Source organism: Platichthys flesus, chromosome 20, assembly GCF_949316205.1.
Source record: "Platichthys flesus chromosome 20, fPlaFle2.1, whole genome shotgun sequence".
NCBI classification, from domain to species: Eukaryota; Metazoa; Chordata; class Actinopteri; order Pleuronectiformes; family Pleuronectidae; genus Platichthys; species Platichthys flesus.
Window position 1 is genome coordinate 15,122,512 of NC_084964.1, and position 21,318 is coordinate 15,143,829.

The window sequence follows — 21,318 nt, forward strand, 5'->3', positions numbered from 1 at the left end:
AATTTAGTGCGATGTTGTTTTAAATTCTTCTGCTTCACGTATCTTCTTCAGTGAGGAATGTTATCGAGCTTCTTTCCTTTAACATACTAGATTTCGGAGCCTTTCACTGAAGAGGTCTGCTGTAGACTTCAACTCAGACATGTTCCTCCCATGTTCCTGTGGGTTAACCTGGCAGTGTAACTTGGATCATCTCTTCTAGCATCTGTGCTATTTGCCGCAGTTGTTTGTTTTTTGAATTGTTACTTGTGACACAAAGCTTCTCACATATAAAATAGTCAAATCCTCTGAACCTGATATGAGACCTGATAGGAGAGGATAGAATGAGACAGTGGTGCACATAAAGGCTGCAGAAGTTTCATATTTTGTCTTGAGGGAGACAAGTGGCTTATTAAATGATTTGTTGAATAAGGATTTAACGTTTTCAATTAGAAAAAGGCGTATTTGGATTAAACTGAGTAGAGTATTGAGCTCTCGGCTTCATAGTCGTATTCTAAATATGCTATTTTTCTTTGCAGTCCAAATAATCTGTCATTTAGCCGAGAGAGATGCTAGAAAAACTCAGATGAGCTCCGACGTCCTTCAATCGTAAAAACTGCAAAGACGTGAATCCTCTCTTGCTGATTGGAGTTTGTTTCGGCTGAGAGGCAGGAGGAGTGTTCTTGTGCTTCAGCGGCAGTGAGTCACTGCTTTCTACACGAGTTAACCTTATGATACACTATGTACATCAGCACCCATGTTCAGCATACATGTATGCGTATCAGTGTTATATGGATTACTATCATACACGAGGTTAAACTTTCGGTGTGTAATGTGCCTCTTCTCAATCTGGCTTGGCTGCGGTAGCGTCATCGGCACAGAGATTGGACCGGAACAAGCTTCCTCGCAGGTTTGAGCTACACATTCGTACATTGATGCATATTATGTTGAAGCGTTGACATTTGCAGTGATAATGAAACACAGCATCAGAGGGGAAATTATGGCTATTACCGTGGAATGTAAAGTCCTAACACACAAAAATAACCCCCATCTACAGAGATTAAAGCTCAACATTCACTATTCTGTATATTTATACACTTCTATTGCAGTAAGGGTCACACTTCTGAGGAGAGGTGATTGTTTTTTTTCCATGAGGTTAAATATATCAACTGTGTAACAACGGAACGCTTAATTTAAAAAGTCCAGAAGCAGGAGAAGGACTCGGCCTTCCTCCATGAACATCACTGAAGGGGCAAAAAGCAGTAGAACAGTCAATTCGGCAGAAGAGCAGTTGTAACCAGAGGGAGGGAAAAGAAAAGCGAAAAGAGGAGTAAACTAAGGGCGAGGTGTCCGAGACAAGAACATTCAGATCTGTGGGAATGTAGCCCTCAGGGTTTCTGTCCCTAAGCCCCACACCCCAAAAAGCATCCAGGGAGAAAATACTGATGGAGAGAGCTTCAGCGGAGTCAGAGAGAGGGAGATTAAAAGGTCTGATGGCTCGAAGGTGGAAGACATATTTTTTGTGTTTTGTTTTTGTCTCCTCGGAGCGGACTGGACACAGTGTAAAGGAAGACAGGACAGCGGAGAGATGTGACTCACACTCATGAAGATCTGGAAAGAGAAGAGGGAAGAGGAGGAGAAGATAAAGACTAAAGACTCAGATTCAAACTCAGCATCTAGAATCAACTGACTGATGCCACAAAGGACTGTTATCATTACTGATGTTATTTCAATTATATATCTTTGAAATGATATAGTTGTGTGTGTTGTTTTATATATTATTTTATAGCTTTTTGAACCTGGAACCATCAATAATTGACTAATTGATTCATCAATGAATCATTGAGGTTCTAATACAGATAGCAAAGAAAATAACAACAGTCATGATAAGAAGAAGAGAAAGAGGGAGAAAGTGAGGAAGGAGGAGATGGAGGAGAAGGAGGAGAAGAACAAGGAGGAACAAAGGGAGAAGGAAGAGAAGGATAAGTGGAAGATTGAGGAGAAGGAAATTGAGAAGAAGAGGAGAAAGAAGAAAGAGGAAGAAGATGTAAGAAGGCGAAGATGAAGAAAAAGGTCTTCAATCAAGCTTAGATCAGAAAAACAATAATAGCAATAAAATAACTGAAAAATGTAAAACTTATAAGGAATGTTCACCTTTTATTATTATGAAACTTATGAAATGAACATTACAAACACTGCAGCTATTTTCTATAAATGGCAGGCAAGTCAATACAGGACATGCAGTAAAAATACCAATGAAGCAAACTTGAATATGCACTGTAATAAACTTATGATGGGTGAAGTTGTATAATGCACTACTGTATATAAATGCTGTGTGAAGTGAATGTATATGAATAAAAAATGTGTGAAGATGAATAAAAATACATTTGAGAGCAACAAAGTGTATGAGTCTGAATGAGGTGTGTGATCAGAGGATAAATAAACAGAGGATTATTATAAAACAAAGATGGCCTGATGTGGACATGAAGAATGGGGATGCTATTTTTGGGGGATCAGGATTGAAAGGCGGGGTCATACCTTCCTCTTCGGATGTTTCTGGATCCGCGACGAGGCAGAAACAAGACGGAGACAGAAAAGACAGGACAAGTGAAGTAGAAAGACGAGTACAACCACCATGTTCCTTTTTTTTTATGTGAGTCGGATGCAGCGTAAGAGAAATAAACATGCAGTGAACCAGAGGCCTTGAAAAGCGAAGCAGTAAACGGAGGCACCACCTCCCTCCCTCACCCTCTGTTTACACCCAGACACTAGTGAGGGACTCAGCAGGCACATTTGATGTTATCATACAAGCTGCATCAACATTACAGCATTTTTTGTTTGCTTGCATGCAACAGGCGTGTCTCAGCGAAGCTTGCACGAGGCAAAACTGTACAGGACAGAGAAAAGAAAAGAAACCCTGGATAATAAAGCGTCTACATCTGCTGTGTTTATCTGATTATTTCACTGCATCACTATCAGTGTCTGTGTATAAAGATGGCCGACATGCCGGATCCCCAAAAATGAAGCCAAACATCTCAATCAGGTCGGCTGCAGTACAGGCCTCCTCCTCCGCGTTAGTGGATGAGACAGGGCCCAAACCCCCAATGGCAAAATACACGTCAAATAAATGCCTCCAAAAGATGGCGTCTGTCGTTTTAGTTCTTATCCCAACGGTGTGTATTTGTTGATTTTTCTGTGAAGTTTGGTTTTGATTAGTTATTTGATTCTATAAAAACCGAAAAAATCCTCATTATTTACAGCTAAGACCTTTGTGACCTCACTACTGAGCCGATTCTGAAAATTTAAGGACCTGCCGTCAAATCAAATAAATACCATACATACATGCTATGTTAGTTATGTCACACGGTTAGCAGCCTAAAGTACAAACAGGGGCTATAAGTACTAGCATCTCTACCACAGAAGGATAAATGATCTACCGCCCCAGCATTGATAATGAACCTGTGGCGGTCTCCGGTCGTAAGCATCAAGCAGAGAGCAGAGAGCAGCATTCATCAGCGAGTCGCAGGCACGTGTGTTAGAGAGCAACACAGCAGGCACACAGAGACGGAGGCATGCCACAGCTCTTACTTAAATCCCCAGCCAGTCCCACCCAGGACTATCGCTGCCACCAGAATTGCACCAGCAACCGAACCTATAATGATATTGGTGCCGCTGGGACCTGTGGGAGTGAAGGGGTCAACCGGTGAGGAAAACAACCAGCACTCTGAGGCCTTGACAAATTGTAAAAGTTTCATTTAATCACATTCAGTAAACTCCAGTCTAACCCGTACTATATATTATATAATTATATAACTTGATTTAGTTTAGGATGACAGTATGTCAGTGTGCTCACCTTTGTATTTTTCCGGGCCGTCCGGCGGGGTGGGGCTGGGGAGTGGGTCAAAGACGCTGCAGTCCTTCCCCGTGAAGTCGACATCACAGATGCACTTCACCTCGTTGCTGCACGTCTGTGGCGCGAGGAGGAGAAACACAGGGGGGGGGGGGAGTTTATCTCTGCAAGCAAACCTGTGGAGTCCACAGAAAAACAAACAGAACCAAATCTCGATAACGGGGACGGACTCACTCCGTGGTGGGAGCAGATGCGTGAGGACGAGGAGCCCGGGCAGATGCTCAGGTTGAAGTTGGTGACGGGGAGGCAGCGGCGCTCCAGACACATCATGTTCGGCCCGCATGGCGTCCCGTCCTCCACGTAGCCCAGGTCCAGACCGTCATCCAGCACAGCATGGCCTCCCCTGCACGTTTCATTGTCACGTAAATGTATTATATTAAGTACGTAGTTGCCATCACTTAATCTTGCATGTACTGTATCCATGTGAGGTGATATTTAAATCATAACACAAGCATCAGGATCAGTTCAGGAATCGATTAATCTCTCAGTATTATCTCATCACATTTATTATTAATATGTCATTTGTAAAGAAAGACATGGTCAAATATGAGTAGATATCTGTCACTCTTCCTCTGACAACTGAAACTAAAATAAAAGATCCACATGTAGGGAACCAAAAAACAGCTTTCTACATTCTTCCTCAAACCTTCATATTGCTGTTCAAACCCACTAAGCTCCCAGATCCCAGCTGCCTCACCTGCAGTCCAGGTATCGGTTCTGATGGTGGATGGTCAGACTCGTGAGCTTCCCCTGCAGCTCGCCAAACCTCGGCTTCTCCGTCAGATTGGTGCACAGCAGCAGACCGCACAGCACGTCTCTGGTGGAGGCAGAAGATGCATCAACATAACTCAACATTCAGAGCACACACATGAGGTGTTATGTGGTTTATAGTGGCCACTCACTGCTTGTTGCACTGCACCCATCCCTGACCAGTGGAGTCTGGGCCACAGTTTCCTTTCTCTGTTCCCTCAGAGTTCAGCTTCTCATAGCAGAACCTGTCGGCCGAGTCTGAGAGAAGAGGAAACTTTCAGTGAGCTCACTCTGTTGTCAGAAATGTGGATTCAATTAATTTATAACCCCAATCGCTGAATGAAAAAGGGCTTCTTGCAAAAACACCTTGAATGCTTTGAACATTCTTTAATATTGTCATTTTTCCAACAGCCATGGAATTCCTGTTTTAATCCTCAGCACTGGCCATGCAGCCCCTCAGTAGAGTGCATATCTCCACCAAGGCCAAACACTCAATAAAGCTGCACCAGATTCCACACAAGCAGATTTCTTTTCAACAAGCTCCATGAATGAAAATGTTGAAAAACAGCTCAACTATCTCAGTATGTTACAGAGAGTGAAAAGAAATCCTGGATCTGCCCCAAAATGCACTGGGTTCAATGCTGTCACATATCACATCCTTCCACCAAGTTCCGTGGATATTTGCTCAGTAGCTTTGTGTAAACTTAACAAACAAACAACAGCCTGGGGGGGAATAATAGTCAATATTAAACCTACTGTAGCCCCACAAATTCCTGCACTGGCCATCTCTGGTCTTACAGCGGCCTCCATAACAGCGACCCTGAGGAAGAGGAGGAGGAAGAGGAGGAGGAGGAGGAGAGTGGATGTTATGATAATAGACAGTATGAGAAGAATATTTTTACTATATGCATATTATAAACCTATTATGTCTTTACCTGGCCAGCATCACACATGTAGCCATCCAGCTTGTGGACATTATGAGAACACTGAAAGAGAAGGAAGCTCATCTGTCCATTCAGGGTCACGGTGGAGTTCAGATTTCTCTATTTTCAAAACATTATCTAAAGCTTCTCCTACCTGGCTGGAGTCTCCTGCGCAGGTCTCGGGGATGTCGCAGTCGTTGACGGCTTCGCGGCACGTCGTTCCTCTCAGCTCGTACTGTCGCCCAGAATCACAGAAGAAGAGAGAGAACATGGATGAAGAAACAAAACCTACACCAGATTTGGAACTGACTAGGTGAGAAAGGACGGGTCGATCGTTTAATGTCTTGTGACGTATGAGAGCAGTTCACCTTACAGTCCCGGCAGCAGAGCCCATTGCTGCACATGGCATTGTGGGTAAGTGTACACTTCTTACAGCAGTTGGCTCCGACCCGAGCACAGTCCTACAGGACAGGCAGGGTTTAGAACACATTTATAGATCATGAGTGATTTGCTTCAAGGGTTTTAAATACAACATAGAAATGAATTAGCAGGAGCTTTGAGAGGAATAGAGACCCTTGTAGTTCTCAGTTTAGACGTCTTTTATAAGCATTTCCCATTTTCTTTTGTGACAGTAGGTGAAAGTGTAGTAGGTTTCATTAAGCCATTATTTAATTGGAGTTTACTCACCACCAGTGATCCACAGTCACATTCCTCTCCCAGCTCTACGTAGCCATTGCCGCACTCTGGTGGGTCAAACAGCTGTTGATTGAAACAAACATTTTTATCTTTAAGGTCGAAGGGTTTTTGCTTAGATTTTTTATAATACAGGTGAATAAGTAAACTCTCATATTAGCTATTCAACATAAATGTTATAATGCCTGTTTTTCTTTAATTTATCACCGTTCAAGTGAGTAACCCCCCCTCTGTGATACTACCTGATGGTGTCTCACCTTGCTGGGCTTGTTGAAGAGGCAGCTGCCTCCTCCCTGCTGGAGGAAGCGCAGGTACTCGTCAATGCTGCAGCGGGAAAACTTCCTCGGCAGGTAGTAGCTGATTGACAAAGAAAAACAGAAAAACTATATTCAGTAACAAATTATACAGAGGTCAGTTACTGATAGTCCTTACATTTGTCATTACATTGCAGATCATTAGCTGGATGGCAGAGATATTCTCAAATGCAACCTATCAACACAACTTTAGATTCTTCACTGTCACATGTTTTACAAGTAATGAAAGTGATTAATGTCCATCTTTCTTTGGTCACTGATTGAGTTATTGTCAATGAGTTCATACCCTGTATCCTCCATGATGCAGCCCAGCCATGGATCTGGACACCTGCAGTCTCCTGGACACACACACACACACACACACACACATTTACACAGAAAAAGGTGATGCTGACTTCTCGCCACTAGAGGGAGCTGTTAGTATAGTCAGTGATAATAATAATATATGGCTCCTACCTGCGGATGGTCGCTCCTTGTTCCTCAGCATCCCGATGTTCTGGCCCAGACTCTGACACAGTGTGATGGCCATGGGCCCCACGCTGCCAAACTGAAAACACAAAAAACAAAACAAGTAAAGATACACTGGAAGGAAAAAGAGCAAACTAGACAGACTTAAAGACTTTTTACACCATAAGAGGCCGTGTCCCACCTCATTGATGCCTCCCCCCCTGGTGAGGGAGCAGATGCCCTCGACATACGCCGCCTCACTGCGGCTGCTCATGAACGTCCTCCCCCTGTAGAGAAGACATGGGGGAAAGTTACAAAGACGGTAAGAGGAGATGGAGGAGAAGAAGAAGGGGAGGAGGCAGATGTGAAGGAGAAGATGGAAGAAGAGGTGAAGGAGAAGGAGAAATAAAGAGAAGACAGAGGAGGAAGGGAGAAGGGAGACCAAGTTGAGGAAGGAAAAAGATCGTGAGAGGGGGAAGACAATAAGTTGTAGGATGAGGAGAATAAGAAGAGGTTGAAGAGAGAAGGGAGGTTGCGTTAAGGAAAGATAAGAAAAGATGAGAAGAGAGAGTGAATGATATAGAAGGATATGGATGCAGGGGAAAAGGGATTAGGAGGATAAGACAGATGAGAGGGAGAGGAAAAAGAGATGAGGGAATTGGATGGGGAGGAGAAGACGGTAGAGAAGATAAGAAAAAAACAGGTAGAAGAAGAAAGAGGACAAGGTGAAAGAGGGCGCAGTGGGAAAAGGAGAAGAGGGAAGAGAAGCCGAAGCCGAAGAAAAGAGAAGCAGGAGCAGGAAGTGATGGATAAGGAGGAGGTATCAGAGGAGGAAGAGAGGGAGGAGAAGAAGGAAAAGAGGGAGATCATCAGACTGGACCTACGAGAAGAGGTGCACGGCGTCGCAGCGGTCCTTGATGCTCTCCTTCCTGTACTTCATGAAGTCACGCAGGGTGAGCAAGGCATCGTCGCCGATCGAGACCCTGTTTTCAGACGACCACGTCTCCATGGACACCAGGACGATGCGCGTGTTCAGCTGCTCCTTGTAAATCTGGACACATCAAAGGAGGGAAATCATGCTCATGAATTATGCAGCAGGTGAGGAGGGGAGAAACACATGGGTGATTTATTTGATGTCATCTGGTGTCCAGTCGTCAGACAGCGGCTGGAGACAGCTGATAAACACAGAAATTCTGAAACACAACCTCCTTCAATACAAGACCAGACCTGAGAAGGTTAGAAATAACTCTTGGCTTCATTTCTGGATAGTAGGAGGACGTGGATGTTGTAGATTCTGTTGCATTTCAGAGCCACTCACCGCATCGGCCATGTTCACCACCGCTTTGGCAAAATTCTTCGTCTGAGTGGTCGAGCGACGGAGCTGCACAAACTAACAAAAGCAGAGGAGAGACTATTTTAAAAATCTATTTTTGAATGAGTACAACTAACTTTATATAATTGCTGTGCCACATTTGGAAAAGTACAGTGATGGAAAGGACGCGCACCAGTTCATGGTCATTCACAACCATCAGCTCGATGTACTTGGTCTCAGTCTGGACGGTTCGATGGCCTCGCCGCACCTGGAGGAGGAAAATGAAATCCACACAGCCTGAGTCCAGTGTCATAATAACCTTCACACAGGACAAACAGTCAGACAACTATATAACACACACACAAACCCAGCAGGTGACACCATTACTCACACACTGATACAAACAAGTGCTGATGCCAGGGAAACTCTAGTCTTTGTCCCTGAGAAGGAGACACAACTTGAAGACCATGACTTGACCTTCCATGTAAAGTGCCTTGAGATAATGTATATTATGTATATTGTGATTTGGCGAAAATACAAATACTTTGATTGAACATTTCATTTAATTGAACAGTCACAAATCCATTAAACAGAAAATATTTTACAGTTTCCTTATCATATTTTCCATCAGAAATGAATCCAGTGTCATTATAAGCTTAATTTTCTCCGGTTTCAAAAAGCACATCTCTGTCTCTCTTCTTTTAAACATGGGAGCTGAGAGAAGCTGTGAGCGAGTGTGTCGAGATTTGGCATCAGACAAACGTCTCCATCAAATAGTAATTGTGTTTGCATATCTCATCACTCTTCCCTAAATGCATGCGACAAATTCCTGGCAGGTCATCTGCACGCATGAGAACAACGGAGGTGTGTGGAGGACGAGGCTGCGTGAAAACTGACTTGTCTTTTAGAGCGTCTCAGTGTTCCTGCGACGACAGGCTCCTCTTCCTCAGACCACTCGTCTTCATCCCTCAGCTCTCTGTCTCCTTCACGGTGGCCATCTGGCTGCCCCCCGGGCCCTGTGCTGTTCACAGAGCACCCTGACACACACACACACACACACAAATACACACACACACACACCAATGTATGGAGAAACACAGACTAAGTTAGAGTGAGATAGAAAAGTGGCCAGTCATCAAACCAAATGCAACATGTATTTTAGTCCACCAATCTGCAGGAGAAATCAATATCACATAACCACTGGAGAAGAAGGGAAGAAAGGGTAGAGCATAACAGGCTAAATGGAGAGAGGGAGAGAGAGAGTGAGAGAGAGAGAGAGGGGGGGGTGAGGAGGCAGGGAGGGTAACAGGAAGGAGGTGAATCAAGAGAGTGTCAGAGACGGAGAGGAGAGACACAAGAGATACTGCCAAATGAGACGTTTAGCAAGGTCAAGAAGGGCAGTGAGACAACCTGAGGAGGACATCATACTCTGCAGTGAGTGTGTGTGTGTGTGTATGTGTGTGTGTGTGTGGGTGTGTGTGTGTGTGTCATCCTGCCAGGTCTCATCAAAGTCTCAGGTTAATGTCTCTACCTACAGCACCCACAGATGAGCCTGCTAATACAGTTTATATGTATCACATAACAAAGTTTAACCAGATATGCTTCTTTTCTTTATCACCACCTCAGGAGGAATGGAAACTGTGTGTAAACTTTCCTGTTATCAAAGCGGAGGCCCTACCTGGACAGGGAGGGTGGAAGAGGTCGATGTCCGGCATGCGATGCACAATGTGGTCATTATTCTCCTGAAGGGCATCAGGAGTAAACACAAGAGAGAGAGAGATGATGGGTTTAAAAGTTAAGTTGTCACTGAATTTAAAGTTTTAGCTTATTTTCTGAGCTGTTTGCTTTTAAGGACAACTCAGACCAACCGAAAAATAGATTTTTTCGGTTGGTCTGAATATCCGTGGATAATTTGGCTTCACATCTGGATAGTGGTAAATACGTGGAGAGGTGTTTTCCATCTTTTAGTACTGTGGTTATTTACCGTTAATGAATGAAAAAATTGTTGATCAAGTGAGATGGAAATCCGACTTAGCCCTTTGAAAAAGTGAACCCGGCTTTAACCAATAGAAGTAAAAATTACAAAACTGCTTCCTGATGAAAGTGCAGGAAAATATTCATCTGAACAAGGTTTGATCTCCTCAGACAAAAGGAAAAACATGCTTTTAAAATAATACCGGCCCTGAAACGATTTTCTTCTCATCCTGAACTTAAAAGCTTCTCTGTCTGAGAAGTGCTGCGGTGTCCTCTGAGCTACAGGCGGATCAACGGGAGAGAAAAGTGCTGCGGTGCATAATTAATCAGTCGCCCGGGCCGTCATAATGGCAAAAACACTACTGGACGCTGTGGAACACTCGAGCTGAGGATAAATACTTTATGAAAATGACCCATCTGAGATAGAGCAGCGAGGAGAGACAGACAGAGAGTGAGGTGAGTTTGAAGATGAGCTGCTATTGATCCATCTCTCCAGTCTATGTAAGTGAGCTGCACTTCGCCTGCTGTGGGTCTTAATGGGAAAAAATGCTCAGCCATTTCTTTTCTCTCCTCTCAAATCAAATTGGATATTTTTTTTTGGAAGATCTAAAAAGCAACTTTAACATTTTGTCTCCTCATTATTCATTTATACGTGTCGTCACTCTGTCTGACAGGTGATGACTCAGTTTAGATATGAGACGGGAGGTGTGTTTCAGTGATGGTGGATTCATGTGTCAGCTGAATATTTTCCATACGGCAACTCAGAGGTAGAGTAACACTGTCTGGATTAGCCGAGATTCACAAGGTGAGACTTGAATGTAATGTATTTTAGCCACTTTGACAGATTGGTGCCATTTTTTTCCGGAACATTTTTCACACGACCTTGCCGCAGCCGAGGAAACAAGATAAGTGCACGATCCGCTTCACCGGCGTCCTGACTCACCTCTCCACTGCCGACAGGTTCAATCCCATAAGAGAAGCTTCCGTCAGAAAACATCCCTCTGAAAATACAAAACAGAGGAAGGTTACGATGTGCGCTGAGATTCCTGGACGTTGTGAAGGAGGATAATAGTTTTTAGGTTTAAAAAATTGGCTTTAAATCCAAGTAGTGACTCTTAATCATAGTAGTGTCCCATATAGTGTGTTTCATATTGTTTTACAAACATAGGACGGACAGTCTGAGGAGATTGATGTGTTTCAGGTGAAGTGACCGGGTTCAGACTCACCTCAGACCGTGGCAGGTTGACACAGCCGCCCAGGAGCCAGGCAGCCCACGCACTCGCCCATGGTAATAGCAGTGTTCTCCCCCCTGCCAATCAAATCATAAGTGACAGTGAGACACCAAACCCACTATCGTCCAGTAACACGTCCACATCAAGGTTTCAGGGAGTGAAACCAGCACAGACTGTGAGCCCCTGGATGTGGCTGATCTCTTAACCTCTACGTGAACACAGAGCAGGTGGAAAATGTCAGTCCGGGGCCTATAGGGCCACCTGGTGGGTGGACTGAAGGGTATCGGTGACACGTGTTCGACGCGGGGGAAAACCTACACCTGCAGAGGCTGTGGATGAGTTGGGTTTCAGCAAAGAAAAGATGCATGCATACAGCATGTGTGTGTGTGTGAGTGATGGAGAGATTAATTAAAGTGCAGGAAGGCTATGGGTCAAATGGGAAACTTAGGGACGTGATCCGATTTCAATGGAAGGTAAGTGTTGGTACAATGTGACTTAGATCCCGACTCTATATCAATATATTTGTGTCAGTATACAGTTTCATGTGTAAACTAATTGTCATGGAGAGGGCTTTATATTCATTTTAGATGTGCTAGAAAAATATTCCAGTCATTTATAATTGAACTTCGTCAAACTTGAAGGACGTGGAAGAGACAGGGTTTAAAAGGGCAGAAGGAAAATCGATGCAGCAACGGCTGAGATCCATCCTGGCTTTCAGATCCTACACTTCCCAGCATGCAACTTGATAGCATCTTTCACCAGACTGTCTCTGGCTGGTAAACGCACACGTACTTAAAACGTCATGCCCCCCAGTATGACTCAGGAGTTCTGGCGGTCACCAAAACTATTCCAGAGACATCGATTAACTCGGGTTTTATGACATTCCAAACATCTTGAATGCTGACCTTCAAGGTGGAATAATAAATTGCCACTTTAGCATTGGATAAAACAGACTGTGAAAGTGTGTCTGTATCAGTTGCAGTTGGGATAAATGCATCGAGGTGTTACCCGTGCACCCGGCTTCCAGATACCTTGACCTGATTATTCATATTCCCCCTGAGAGGCTCCAGCAAGATGATCATGTTTGGGATATAGTGTTTCCACGCTGCCTCTCACAGTACAGGATTGATCCGATTACGACAGTGAGAGAGGAGACTCTACCGCTGTCAGACACGCTACACCGCCACGTGTTTAACGATCGAAAGTTGTGGAGAGGAGAACAAAGTGTCTGGGTGGAGAAAGTTGCATTCAGGAGGGAGTATTTTAATAATCAGGCACGTCTCATCCAAGTGGACAGAGAATACAGTACCACCACATACTTGATGTTTGAATGTTTGTGAGTTTGTGTGTGTGTGTGTGTGCGAGGGTCAGTTTCAGGTGATGGTAATGAACCCCAATAATGTCATGTCTGCCACCTGAGACTTCTGTTGTCTGGCACGACTAATAGACCAAAATGAAAAGAGGCAACAGGGAGCTGTTGTTGTTTACGCATCGCCAACCTTTACTCCGAGCTGCAACTCAAAGCCGGAAAAAAACAAATCGAGCCAAGTCATCCACAAACATGAAAAAGTTATTATCCTCACGCCTTTTCTACTCTTGAAAGAAATTCTGTCTGCAATGAATTCAGGCATCTGCTCTGAGGTGCACTGAACATCACAGAGTCTTCCTGTCTCCTGTTGAAGAGCGGCCTCAGTCAAGCTAAGTGGTGATGAGAAGCAAAAAGATTATCAACCACCCAAGATGGTAAATTCCCTCCAATACAATAAATGGGATATAATCACACAGAATCTTAAAGTTTCAGTGTGTAGAACGTGGAAACCTAGTGGTTAGTTTTCATGTTGCAGCTGAATACCCTTGACCTCACTCTCCCCTTCCAAGCATGATAGAGAACCTGTGGAAGCCTTCAATTGTCATAACCATTCAGAAGGTTGTACAGATTGGGTTAATGTAAAAAACATGGCGTCCTGCGTAGAGAAGACCCCCCCCCCCCCCATGTTAATATTAAGTATTTGAATATAAAGGGCTCATTCAAGGGTGAAGAAATGAACTATCCGTACAATTTAGATAATTCCACAACCGTGAAAACATCACTAGCATTATTTTATACTACATTTCTGTCAATAGATCCCTTTCACCTAAATCCTACACACTGGACCTTTAGAAATCAATTAAAAACAACTTTAATTTATTCCAGGTATTGTTTTTAATGACGCATTTCTATATTCAGCATCAGTTGATTCGTTCAGGAAGAAAAGGGACTTTCATTAGTCATCTAGTCGAGTTAGACAGGCCACAGCACTTAGCCCCGGGCAGGATCATAAATAAATAAATGGTAGGATTACAAGGCTAAATGGAGGAAATCAAATTGTCTGACACAGCAGACACACACCGACTGTGAGGGAGTTTTCAGAAGAGATGCTTCACCGAACGGGCTTCGTCATTAAATATCATCAGTGCCACTCGAGCAGGGAAATTACATCAGAGCTAGATGACGAGATGAATGGAATCAAAACTGCTGGCACACACAAATGGAGGCGAGATCAAATTGGACATGATCAACTTTAACGGAATTAGGGGAGTTTAACCCCTTTGACCCTGCATTGCTGGAGAGGAGTGGGGGGAGGAAAGTAACAGGAACCAAGAATGGCAGCGATCCAGAATAGTTTACATCCTCAATAAGTAATAGAAGGATTGTTATTCGTTAGTGAGAAGAGAAACCCATTTAATTGGATCCAGAGTTTTTCATTTTTTATTTTGTTAATTTCTCCAGATCTTATGAAAAACATCAGGTGATGGCTAAGAACTTGTGAAATTTGGAGCGGATCCAAGTAATGATCCTGATTTTGTGAATCAAATAATGTATTTTAAGTCTTGACTCAGTTACTTTAACACATATTCCTTTCAACTAGATTAGAGAACGTATATGTTGCCGGCTTCCTGTGTGCATGAATATACAATAAGGACATAAAACCAATCAGCCTTGGTGCAGGTACGTGCTCTCAGTATTGTATCGATCAGGGTGTCAAGAAGTCAAACGAGTGATGTCTTCCCCGTTGACATCTTGTATGTTATGTGCAGATTACGATACGTGATCAATAGTTGTCTTGTGCACAGAGTCATGGGGGCATGTGTGATGGCAGGGGAGGAGAAACGAGAAATCAAAGAGACAAGCGCTTCAGCGGGACGCAGACTAATACATGAAACAGCTCCCATCTATTTGATCCCGTCCTCGTCCCTTACTCAGTTCCTCTTTCAGTCGTGTGTCATCGGGATTCAGTCCAAACATGACAGTCACCAGCTCAGCGCTATAGCACGGATACACGGGGGACCAATAAAAGAGCGACACACAAAGGGGAATTTATTGGCAGGTCAATAAAACTAAATAAATCAAGATGGAGATGGTGTTGGTGGAGGATGGGGGGGAGCTAATATCGATCGAGCTCTGAAATAAATGTATCACCGTTCCTTTTAGAGAATAGTACAATTGTCTTCCTGTGTATAACCTTTTATTTTACAGAATCTCTATCCATGTTCGAGATGAGATGAGATTATTTATTGTTTTTTATTATTATACCCCGATATTAGTAATAGATTCATCTTCTCATGCAGAGTATAATATATACATTTTTCTTATATGTAATAATATATGTTCCTGAAGGTCATATCACAATATGGTGTTAAGATTTGGATTATTGTTTCTGGAAATGGACATGATTTCCATTCCCCTCACGACACGAAAAAGCAGAGCCACGCTGCTGCTGACTGCTGGTTACCACAGCAACCATCTACTGATTGGTCAGGTGGTCTTTGGCAGAGAAAATGGGGGGGGGGGGGGATTGAAAGAGGGAGAGAGAGAGAGCAATGGCAAGAAAGAGACGGAGAGACGAAAAGGACAGAAGCTGAAATATAGAGCTGAGGACCCAAGATGGAAAGTGACAGTCTCCCGGATAGTGATGACAGTCGATCTGTCAGGATTAGTTGCAGAGAGGAGAAGGTCAGCAGTTTAAAAATTGGTTTGAATCATTTTCAGAGGCACATCTCTCAGGATTCAGGACGAGCTGTGAATTCAAAAAGCGAAGGAAACCAGAGTGTGGGCAAAAAAAATCAGCCATTCACACCAGCCTGTCCATTCAGGTTCCCAGTTTGCCATTTTTCCCAGTTCCACTCAAACATTAAGATGAAAACGCGCAGCTGATAGTGTTGGATTCGTTTTCAATTACATTTCCAATACACTCTGGACTATATCGTTGTAGGTGTCGGCACAAAATCGACTTTAAGCTTCTATTCAATTCTTGCAAAAATAATGTCATCATTTGGTTTCATAAAATAATAGTTTGACAATTCAGGGGAAATATACTTATATTATTACCCGGTCAAGAGTTAGATGAGAAATTAAAACCGCTCCCATGTCCATATGAGTTTGAAAGAACATCCAGCAGCAAAGTTAGCTTAGCTGGAATCAGATGGAACTGGAATCAGCTAGTAAGTGAACACAAGGTGCAGTTTCAAGGTACACAATCTTTCTATAAGCCCATTAATAAACACACTGTCCAATTTATTGAATCCTCATAAACCCTGAATTTAATCCAGCACTGTTCTATGGCAAAGACTGTTCTGCTTTGGCTTCACTTTTGGGCAGTCTATGCCATGAAATAAATATTTTTTCCCCATATTAAACTAATAAAAAACAATGTGTTAATTTGTGAGATTTATATTTGCTGGTCATATTTTGTACCTTTTGGACACAGCCATGCTTCAGTTCCCTATTTACGGAGAAAGCATGAGAGTGCAGTCAATTTCATCCACTAACCCCTGGCGAGAAAGCAAATAAGCATAATTTCTATAATGGTAAAAAAAGCTCTATAATATCAGTCCTACCATATTCTCTGAGGGCTGCCCGTCGTCGTCATAGTGACGCTCCACATAGTCTGTAGACAGGAGATCGCTGCAGAGAAGAGAAGGAAAATAATCACTGTAACGTTAAGTTTCCATACCTCCATTAGACAAGAGCACCGGGAGACTAATAAAGGGATATTTAACAGAAAACAAAAATCATCATTGTAAATACAGCCCCTGTCTGGATCAACGAACGGCTCGAAAGTAAAACTAAAAATGTGTGTAGATTCATTTCTTCTAAGTGCTTATCCAGCCAGAGAGAGGTGTTACATTAATGTAGTCCATTAGAGGATAAGATGTATGGAGCAAGAGGATGGGGGAGGGGGTGGTGTACAGTGTTGTTTCGCCCACAGTCGACAGAGACAGATGATGACGATCAGAGGAAGAGTAGTAGGAGTGAGGTTTCTTTATTTTCCCACATGGGGAAATCTGTTGTGCAACAAGAGTTCGCGAAAAAGACCAAAACACACACAACCTCAACAACAGCATCCACAATGAAAACACATTTCGGCAAGTACAGGGAAATGGAAACTCCCTACCACTTACAAATATGCAAAACAAAACAAGAATGTGCATTTGCTCAGAACACAAACAGTGTGTGTGTCGGTATAGTTCTGTCCGTGACGGCTGTGACCAGTGAGGTGCCGCTTTCTGGCTCTGTGGCGAGGGATGTGTTTCACTTACTGGTTGAGTTCCAGGTCAAGGACGAAGGATGCGCCGAACGCCTCCACCAGGAAGCTGCACTGGGCCAGATGGACCGGCTGAGGGAGAGATGGAGAAGGGGAAAACTTGGGAGAAGGTGGCGGTTAGAGTGAGACAGAGAAATAGGGGGAGATGTTTACTACATTCTAGAGCGCATGCCTCAGCCAAGGTCCAACAGTGCCCTTATGAAACCACATTCATATACACTAGATCTGGATTTTTATTTGGATATAAAGCAGATTTGATTGCCTGACTTATTTCAACAAGTTCCATGAACTTTTCTCTGAGCGATTAAGGAAAATGTTGTAATGCACCCTCTCTTGAAAAGTTGAATATTGTGAAAAATTGGATTTGAAACTAAAGTAATTTGTTCTTTCTTGGGGTATGAAATTTGTTGAGTAAGTTTAGCAAGATCCTTCTAGAAACCAAAACTAACTAAACTAAAGTTTAAACACTTTAGTCTATAAGAGCACAGAGGGAATTCAGACGGGACGTTTCACTTGATGAATCGATGTCATCCTTGGAAATCTAAGGAACAGAGTGTTAAGCTAAACTAGCATAAAGAAGTTATGTCTCTGGGATTTGATTTGATCAAGAGCTCGATGAGTTAACTGAGGGGACATGACTTCCAGCAGAAGACAAACAGAGAATAAATTAAGTATTTTGAGCGTCTAACATCTAACTTTTAGAGAAATACACCTCGTATCCCTAACTTACATTCCTGCATTTGTTGGCCCTTGTCGGTGACTCAAACAAATGACTCCCTAATTTATCAAGTATATCCTGCTTTCCCTAGAATGGTGAATAAGAAAAAAGAAATTTTACAGAATGTGACGAGGGGAGAGACGAGGAGGGAAGAAAAGTGATGGATGTTCAATATGGAATCATTTGACAGCGTGAATGGAGAACAAAGCAACAAAGGAGTCGGATGATAAGGGAACGTCCTCCGCCAGTGACCTCTCCCTGAAGGCGACACAGCCCTCGGGCTTTTTGGACAAAACTCTGCTTTGGGGCTCATGGGCTCAGTCTCATCTTGCTCCAAGGTGAACCCCGTCCTCATTACAAGACAGAGCTCTGCGGTGGATCCCAGCAGTGGGCTACTTAAAGGCCAGCAGAAAGGAAGTACTCATTAGCATTACCCTGCACTCTCTGCAAACCTCTTAGTATCACCCTAAACCTCCACTAAGTCCACATACTGGACGTTAAATAAAAACCACAATGTGAGCAGAGATAAGAAAACTGCATCAGATCTCTTTTTTTATCGTCTCGTATTTTTCTTTTTAACAAGAAATCATAAATATTAAAAATCTGCCTATAATTCAGGCAATGCAGCATCTTAGCTCAAGACACTGAATGCTGATTCCCGACATGAACCATGGACACAATATCCCCGGAGTTTGGGTTTCACTAATGATGAATGTAGGTTCGGGTCAAATGAGTTTAGGGGTAGAACTTCCCCGATGCCCGATCTTGCGATGCTTACGAAAGTGAAAAATAATTCCTGGATCCTCCCTCAAGAGATTCTTCTCTGACCCAAACTGCACCTTTCCACCAAGTGTCATGGTGATCTCATAATATCCTTGGTGGGGGAAACTAAGAGCTGAAGGACACTGATGGATTTGTAGCTGTAAGCAATACGTTTCACATTACACCCAATCATTTGATCCATTGTTAAAAGTAAAATATTAAGCAGCATTAAATCTGACCTGGGTCATTTATTGCCGTTCTATGGTTGTGAAACAGCGATTTGGTCCAAATATCAGTGTTCACTTGACATGACAATCCATATAAAGCCCTACTCTCAATGGCTTATCCACACAGATGATAATCCTTGTATTCGTGGGTGAGTTTTCTTTTAAATATGTGTTTTACATTAAGCGGAGAACCGCTTCAACCTCACGTCTGAATTCACATTACGTGACAGCACTTCATATGCAAAATTCCTCCGGTCTCAGGTAAGACAGAGAGGTCACGAGACAACCTGCTGACCACTGAGGGCAGCTCAAGGTCCGAGCCGTGTCATATCCACTGACAGATAGTGTTTTACAGTGACGGTAATGAGAGAGGACAGGTAGAGGTATGAAATATAATCTAACAAGGTGGAGAGGTGGAGCAGACGGCAGAGGTGAGGGCTGGGCTGAGGGTTCTTTCCCTGCCTGAGCAAACTGGGCATGATGAGGAGCTGTCACGCAGTGATGAAGGGGTGAAACACACGTGACCTCATAAAAGGTGAAGCAGAGAAAAGGTTACGACCTCTCTTATGGTACATGTTTGATACCGATTGTCTCTGTTTTCCTTTAATATGCATTTATATCTATTACACAATTTCCATCTCCCATTGTATACTCATAGCTGTTTGCATATTGTTCTTGGTTTATTTGATGGTTATAGATTGGGCGTTGGTCAAATCATATTAGGAACCAAACGGGAACGTTCAGTATACTTTATGGCAGTTACAGCCAGATCAAAATGGATATTTGGTGACCAATGCTGATATTGATATTAGGGAGTAAAAAATGAAATAAGTCCTATGATACATACATACAAAAATGTCCAATAGGTTTGATAAGCAAATGCAATTTAAGCTTTATTTAACCATGAACAGTATTCTAACTATTTAGAGCAAAAAAAAACATTAACATTATTTATGCAGATAAAAGCTTTCATATCTGTGCATATCAGTAATTATTAAAGCCAGTACAGATTTCTATATCCGCTGGTTTAGGGCCAAGATAAACTATCTTTGAGAGGTAGCAGCTAAAACATGAATATTTAAATTGGTAATGTTGTAGAAAAAAGAAAAGAGGAATATATCTCCTCAAATATTTCATCATTTAGATGTTAAAAGACACAATTCTAAAATTTCTCCATCTCAGCACCTGCTTTCTTTGAACAAATTGATGTTTCATTGATGAGGATGAAGAGTTTAAGAGGTTGGAGACTTTTTTTTTGGGGGGGGGGGGGGGGAGATCTCCTCATCTCATTTTGTATGAAGCAACTCAGCCATTTTTCACAGGGTGAATGAATCCAGATGTTTATTAAAGCCCCCTTCGCTATACATGAAGGAAGCCCGTGTACTGTTGACACCGGTCACAGGTGCGGCCAACACTCACCTGTACCCCGGTGGTGTGGTTCCTGACCCGGGTGTCCAGGCGGCTGTGGAGCAGCTCGTCCGGGGAGCGGATCTGTTGCAGCAGCCGCTTGGGCTGAACGAGCTCCTGTGCGGGCGGCAGATCTGCAGAGGACACCGGGGGAGGATCAGAGCACTGCAGGGTGGATCGGACCGGATGTTAAAACCTATTATTTCTGCGCTTTGAGCTGATGGATAGACGCTTGTTGACGCCGATGCAACAACCGCACGGAGCCTGTTGTTGTGTCGAGCGGCCGCAATAACACGAAAAGACAGAGAACGCGCAGCTACCTCCGGGTCGAGCTGAGCCCTGGAGCCTCTTACCTGTCGCGGCGCACCGTGCATACGCTGCGGCGAACAGCAGGCATCCCACGGCGAGCATGGTGCTCACATAGTCCCTGTGATTTCTCCTCCGGGGCTGCTCCGTTAGGTGAACCGTGGGGATCCGGGAGCGGAGCTGCAGCGGCGGTGGCGGCGGGGCTGTCGATCGCGGTGAGAACAAACACAACAGCGGGGGTCCGTCCAGCGCGGAGCCCGCATCTCTCACCTCCCTCTCCGCCTACAGCCAGTGGAAGCTCCCGTTGATGAAGCTCCTGCGCTCGGATCCAGCTGCGCGGTGTGTGTTGGTGTCAACGAGCTCCACCACTGTCTGTCTATCTCTCCCTCTCTCTCTCAATCACACACACACCCACACACGTCTCTCTATAATTGTGAGGACACTCATTGGCATACTGCATTCCCCAGCCACTTAGGCAAACCTTAAGCATCAAAACTAACCCTAACCCCTAATTCTAACCATTGCCCCTAATTCTAAACCTTAATCTACGATAACAAGCACTTGAATTTGTGAGGACCAGCCAAAATATCCCCACAATGATGTTATTGACCCAAAATTAGCCTCATAATTATAGAAAGACATGCACACACACGTGTGTACAGCTACATGTAATTAAGTAAAGACTTCATAGTCATTATATATTCTGTAGGCCCTTACCCTAATCTTAACCACCTAAACTAAAAGCCTTACTCTAAATCTAACACCAAAACCAAGTGTTAACC

At 43.5% G+C, this 21,318-nt stretch overlaps 1 protein-coding gene across 2 annotated transcripts; it reads right to left on the minus strand.

Annotated features, from left to right (window-relative positions):
• Window positions 1-1,352: 1,352 nt before the first annotated feature.
• Window positions 1,353-20,924, minus strand: adam11 (ADAM metallopeptidase domain 11). Of its 2 annotated transcripts, XM_062378505.1 has the most exons (27): window positions 20,584-20,924; window positions 20,243-20,364; window positions 17,112-17,188; window positions 16,410-16,476; window positions 11,526-11,608; window positions 11,243-11,300; window positions 10,004-10,067; window positions 9,223-9,362; window positions 8,519-8,593; window positions 8,332-8,403; window positions 7,898-8,064; window positions 7,216-7,300; window positions 7,023-7,113; window positions 6,853-6,904; window positions 6,510-6,609; window positions 6,247-6,318; window positions 5,928-6,020; window positions 5,714-5,794; window positions 5,572-5,622; window positions 5,393-5,456; window positions 4,789-4,894; window positions 4,584-4,703; window positions 4,061-4,229; window positions 3,830-3,944; window positions 3,565-3,655; window positions 2,515-2,532; window positions 1,353-1,587 (listed from the first exon to the last, which is right to left on the minus strand). In XM_062378505.1, the coding sequence occupies exons 1-27, from the start codon at window positions 20,639-20,641 to the stop codon at window positions 1,578-1,580; spliced, it is 2,301 nt and encodes a 766-aa protein (XP_062234489.1). In that variant the 5' UTR covers window positions 20,642-20,924; the 3' UTR covers window positions 1,353-1,577. The 2 variants fall into 2 exon arrangements, with proteins under 2 accessions (XP_062234489.1, XP_062234488.1); XM_062378504.1 differs by lacking the exon at window positions 1,353-1,587 and having other exon boundaries at window positions 2,121-2,532; window positions 20,584-20,923.
• Between the last annotated feature and the right edge of the window lie 394 nt (window positions 20,925-21,318).

Bases quoted from the DNA above. Each gene is read 5' to 3' on its own strand.
- adam11 (XM_062378504.1), bottom strand. From the start codon at position 20,641: ATGCTCGCCGTGGGATGCCTGCTGTTCGCCGCAGCGTATGCACGGTGC. The intron at 8,065-8,331 runs GTGAGTGGCTCT...TGATGTGTCCAG, and splicing joins TGGTGAACATGGCCGATGCG to ATTTACAAGGAGCAGCTGAA. The intron at 5,623-5,713 runs GTAGGAGAAGCT...CTTCTCTTTCAG, and splicing joins GCGCAGGAGACTCCAGCCAG to TGTTCTCATAATGTCCACAA.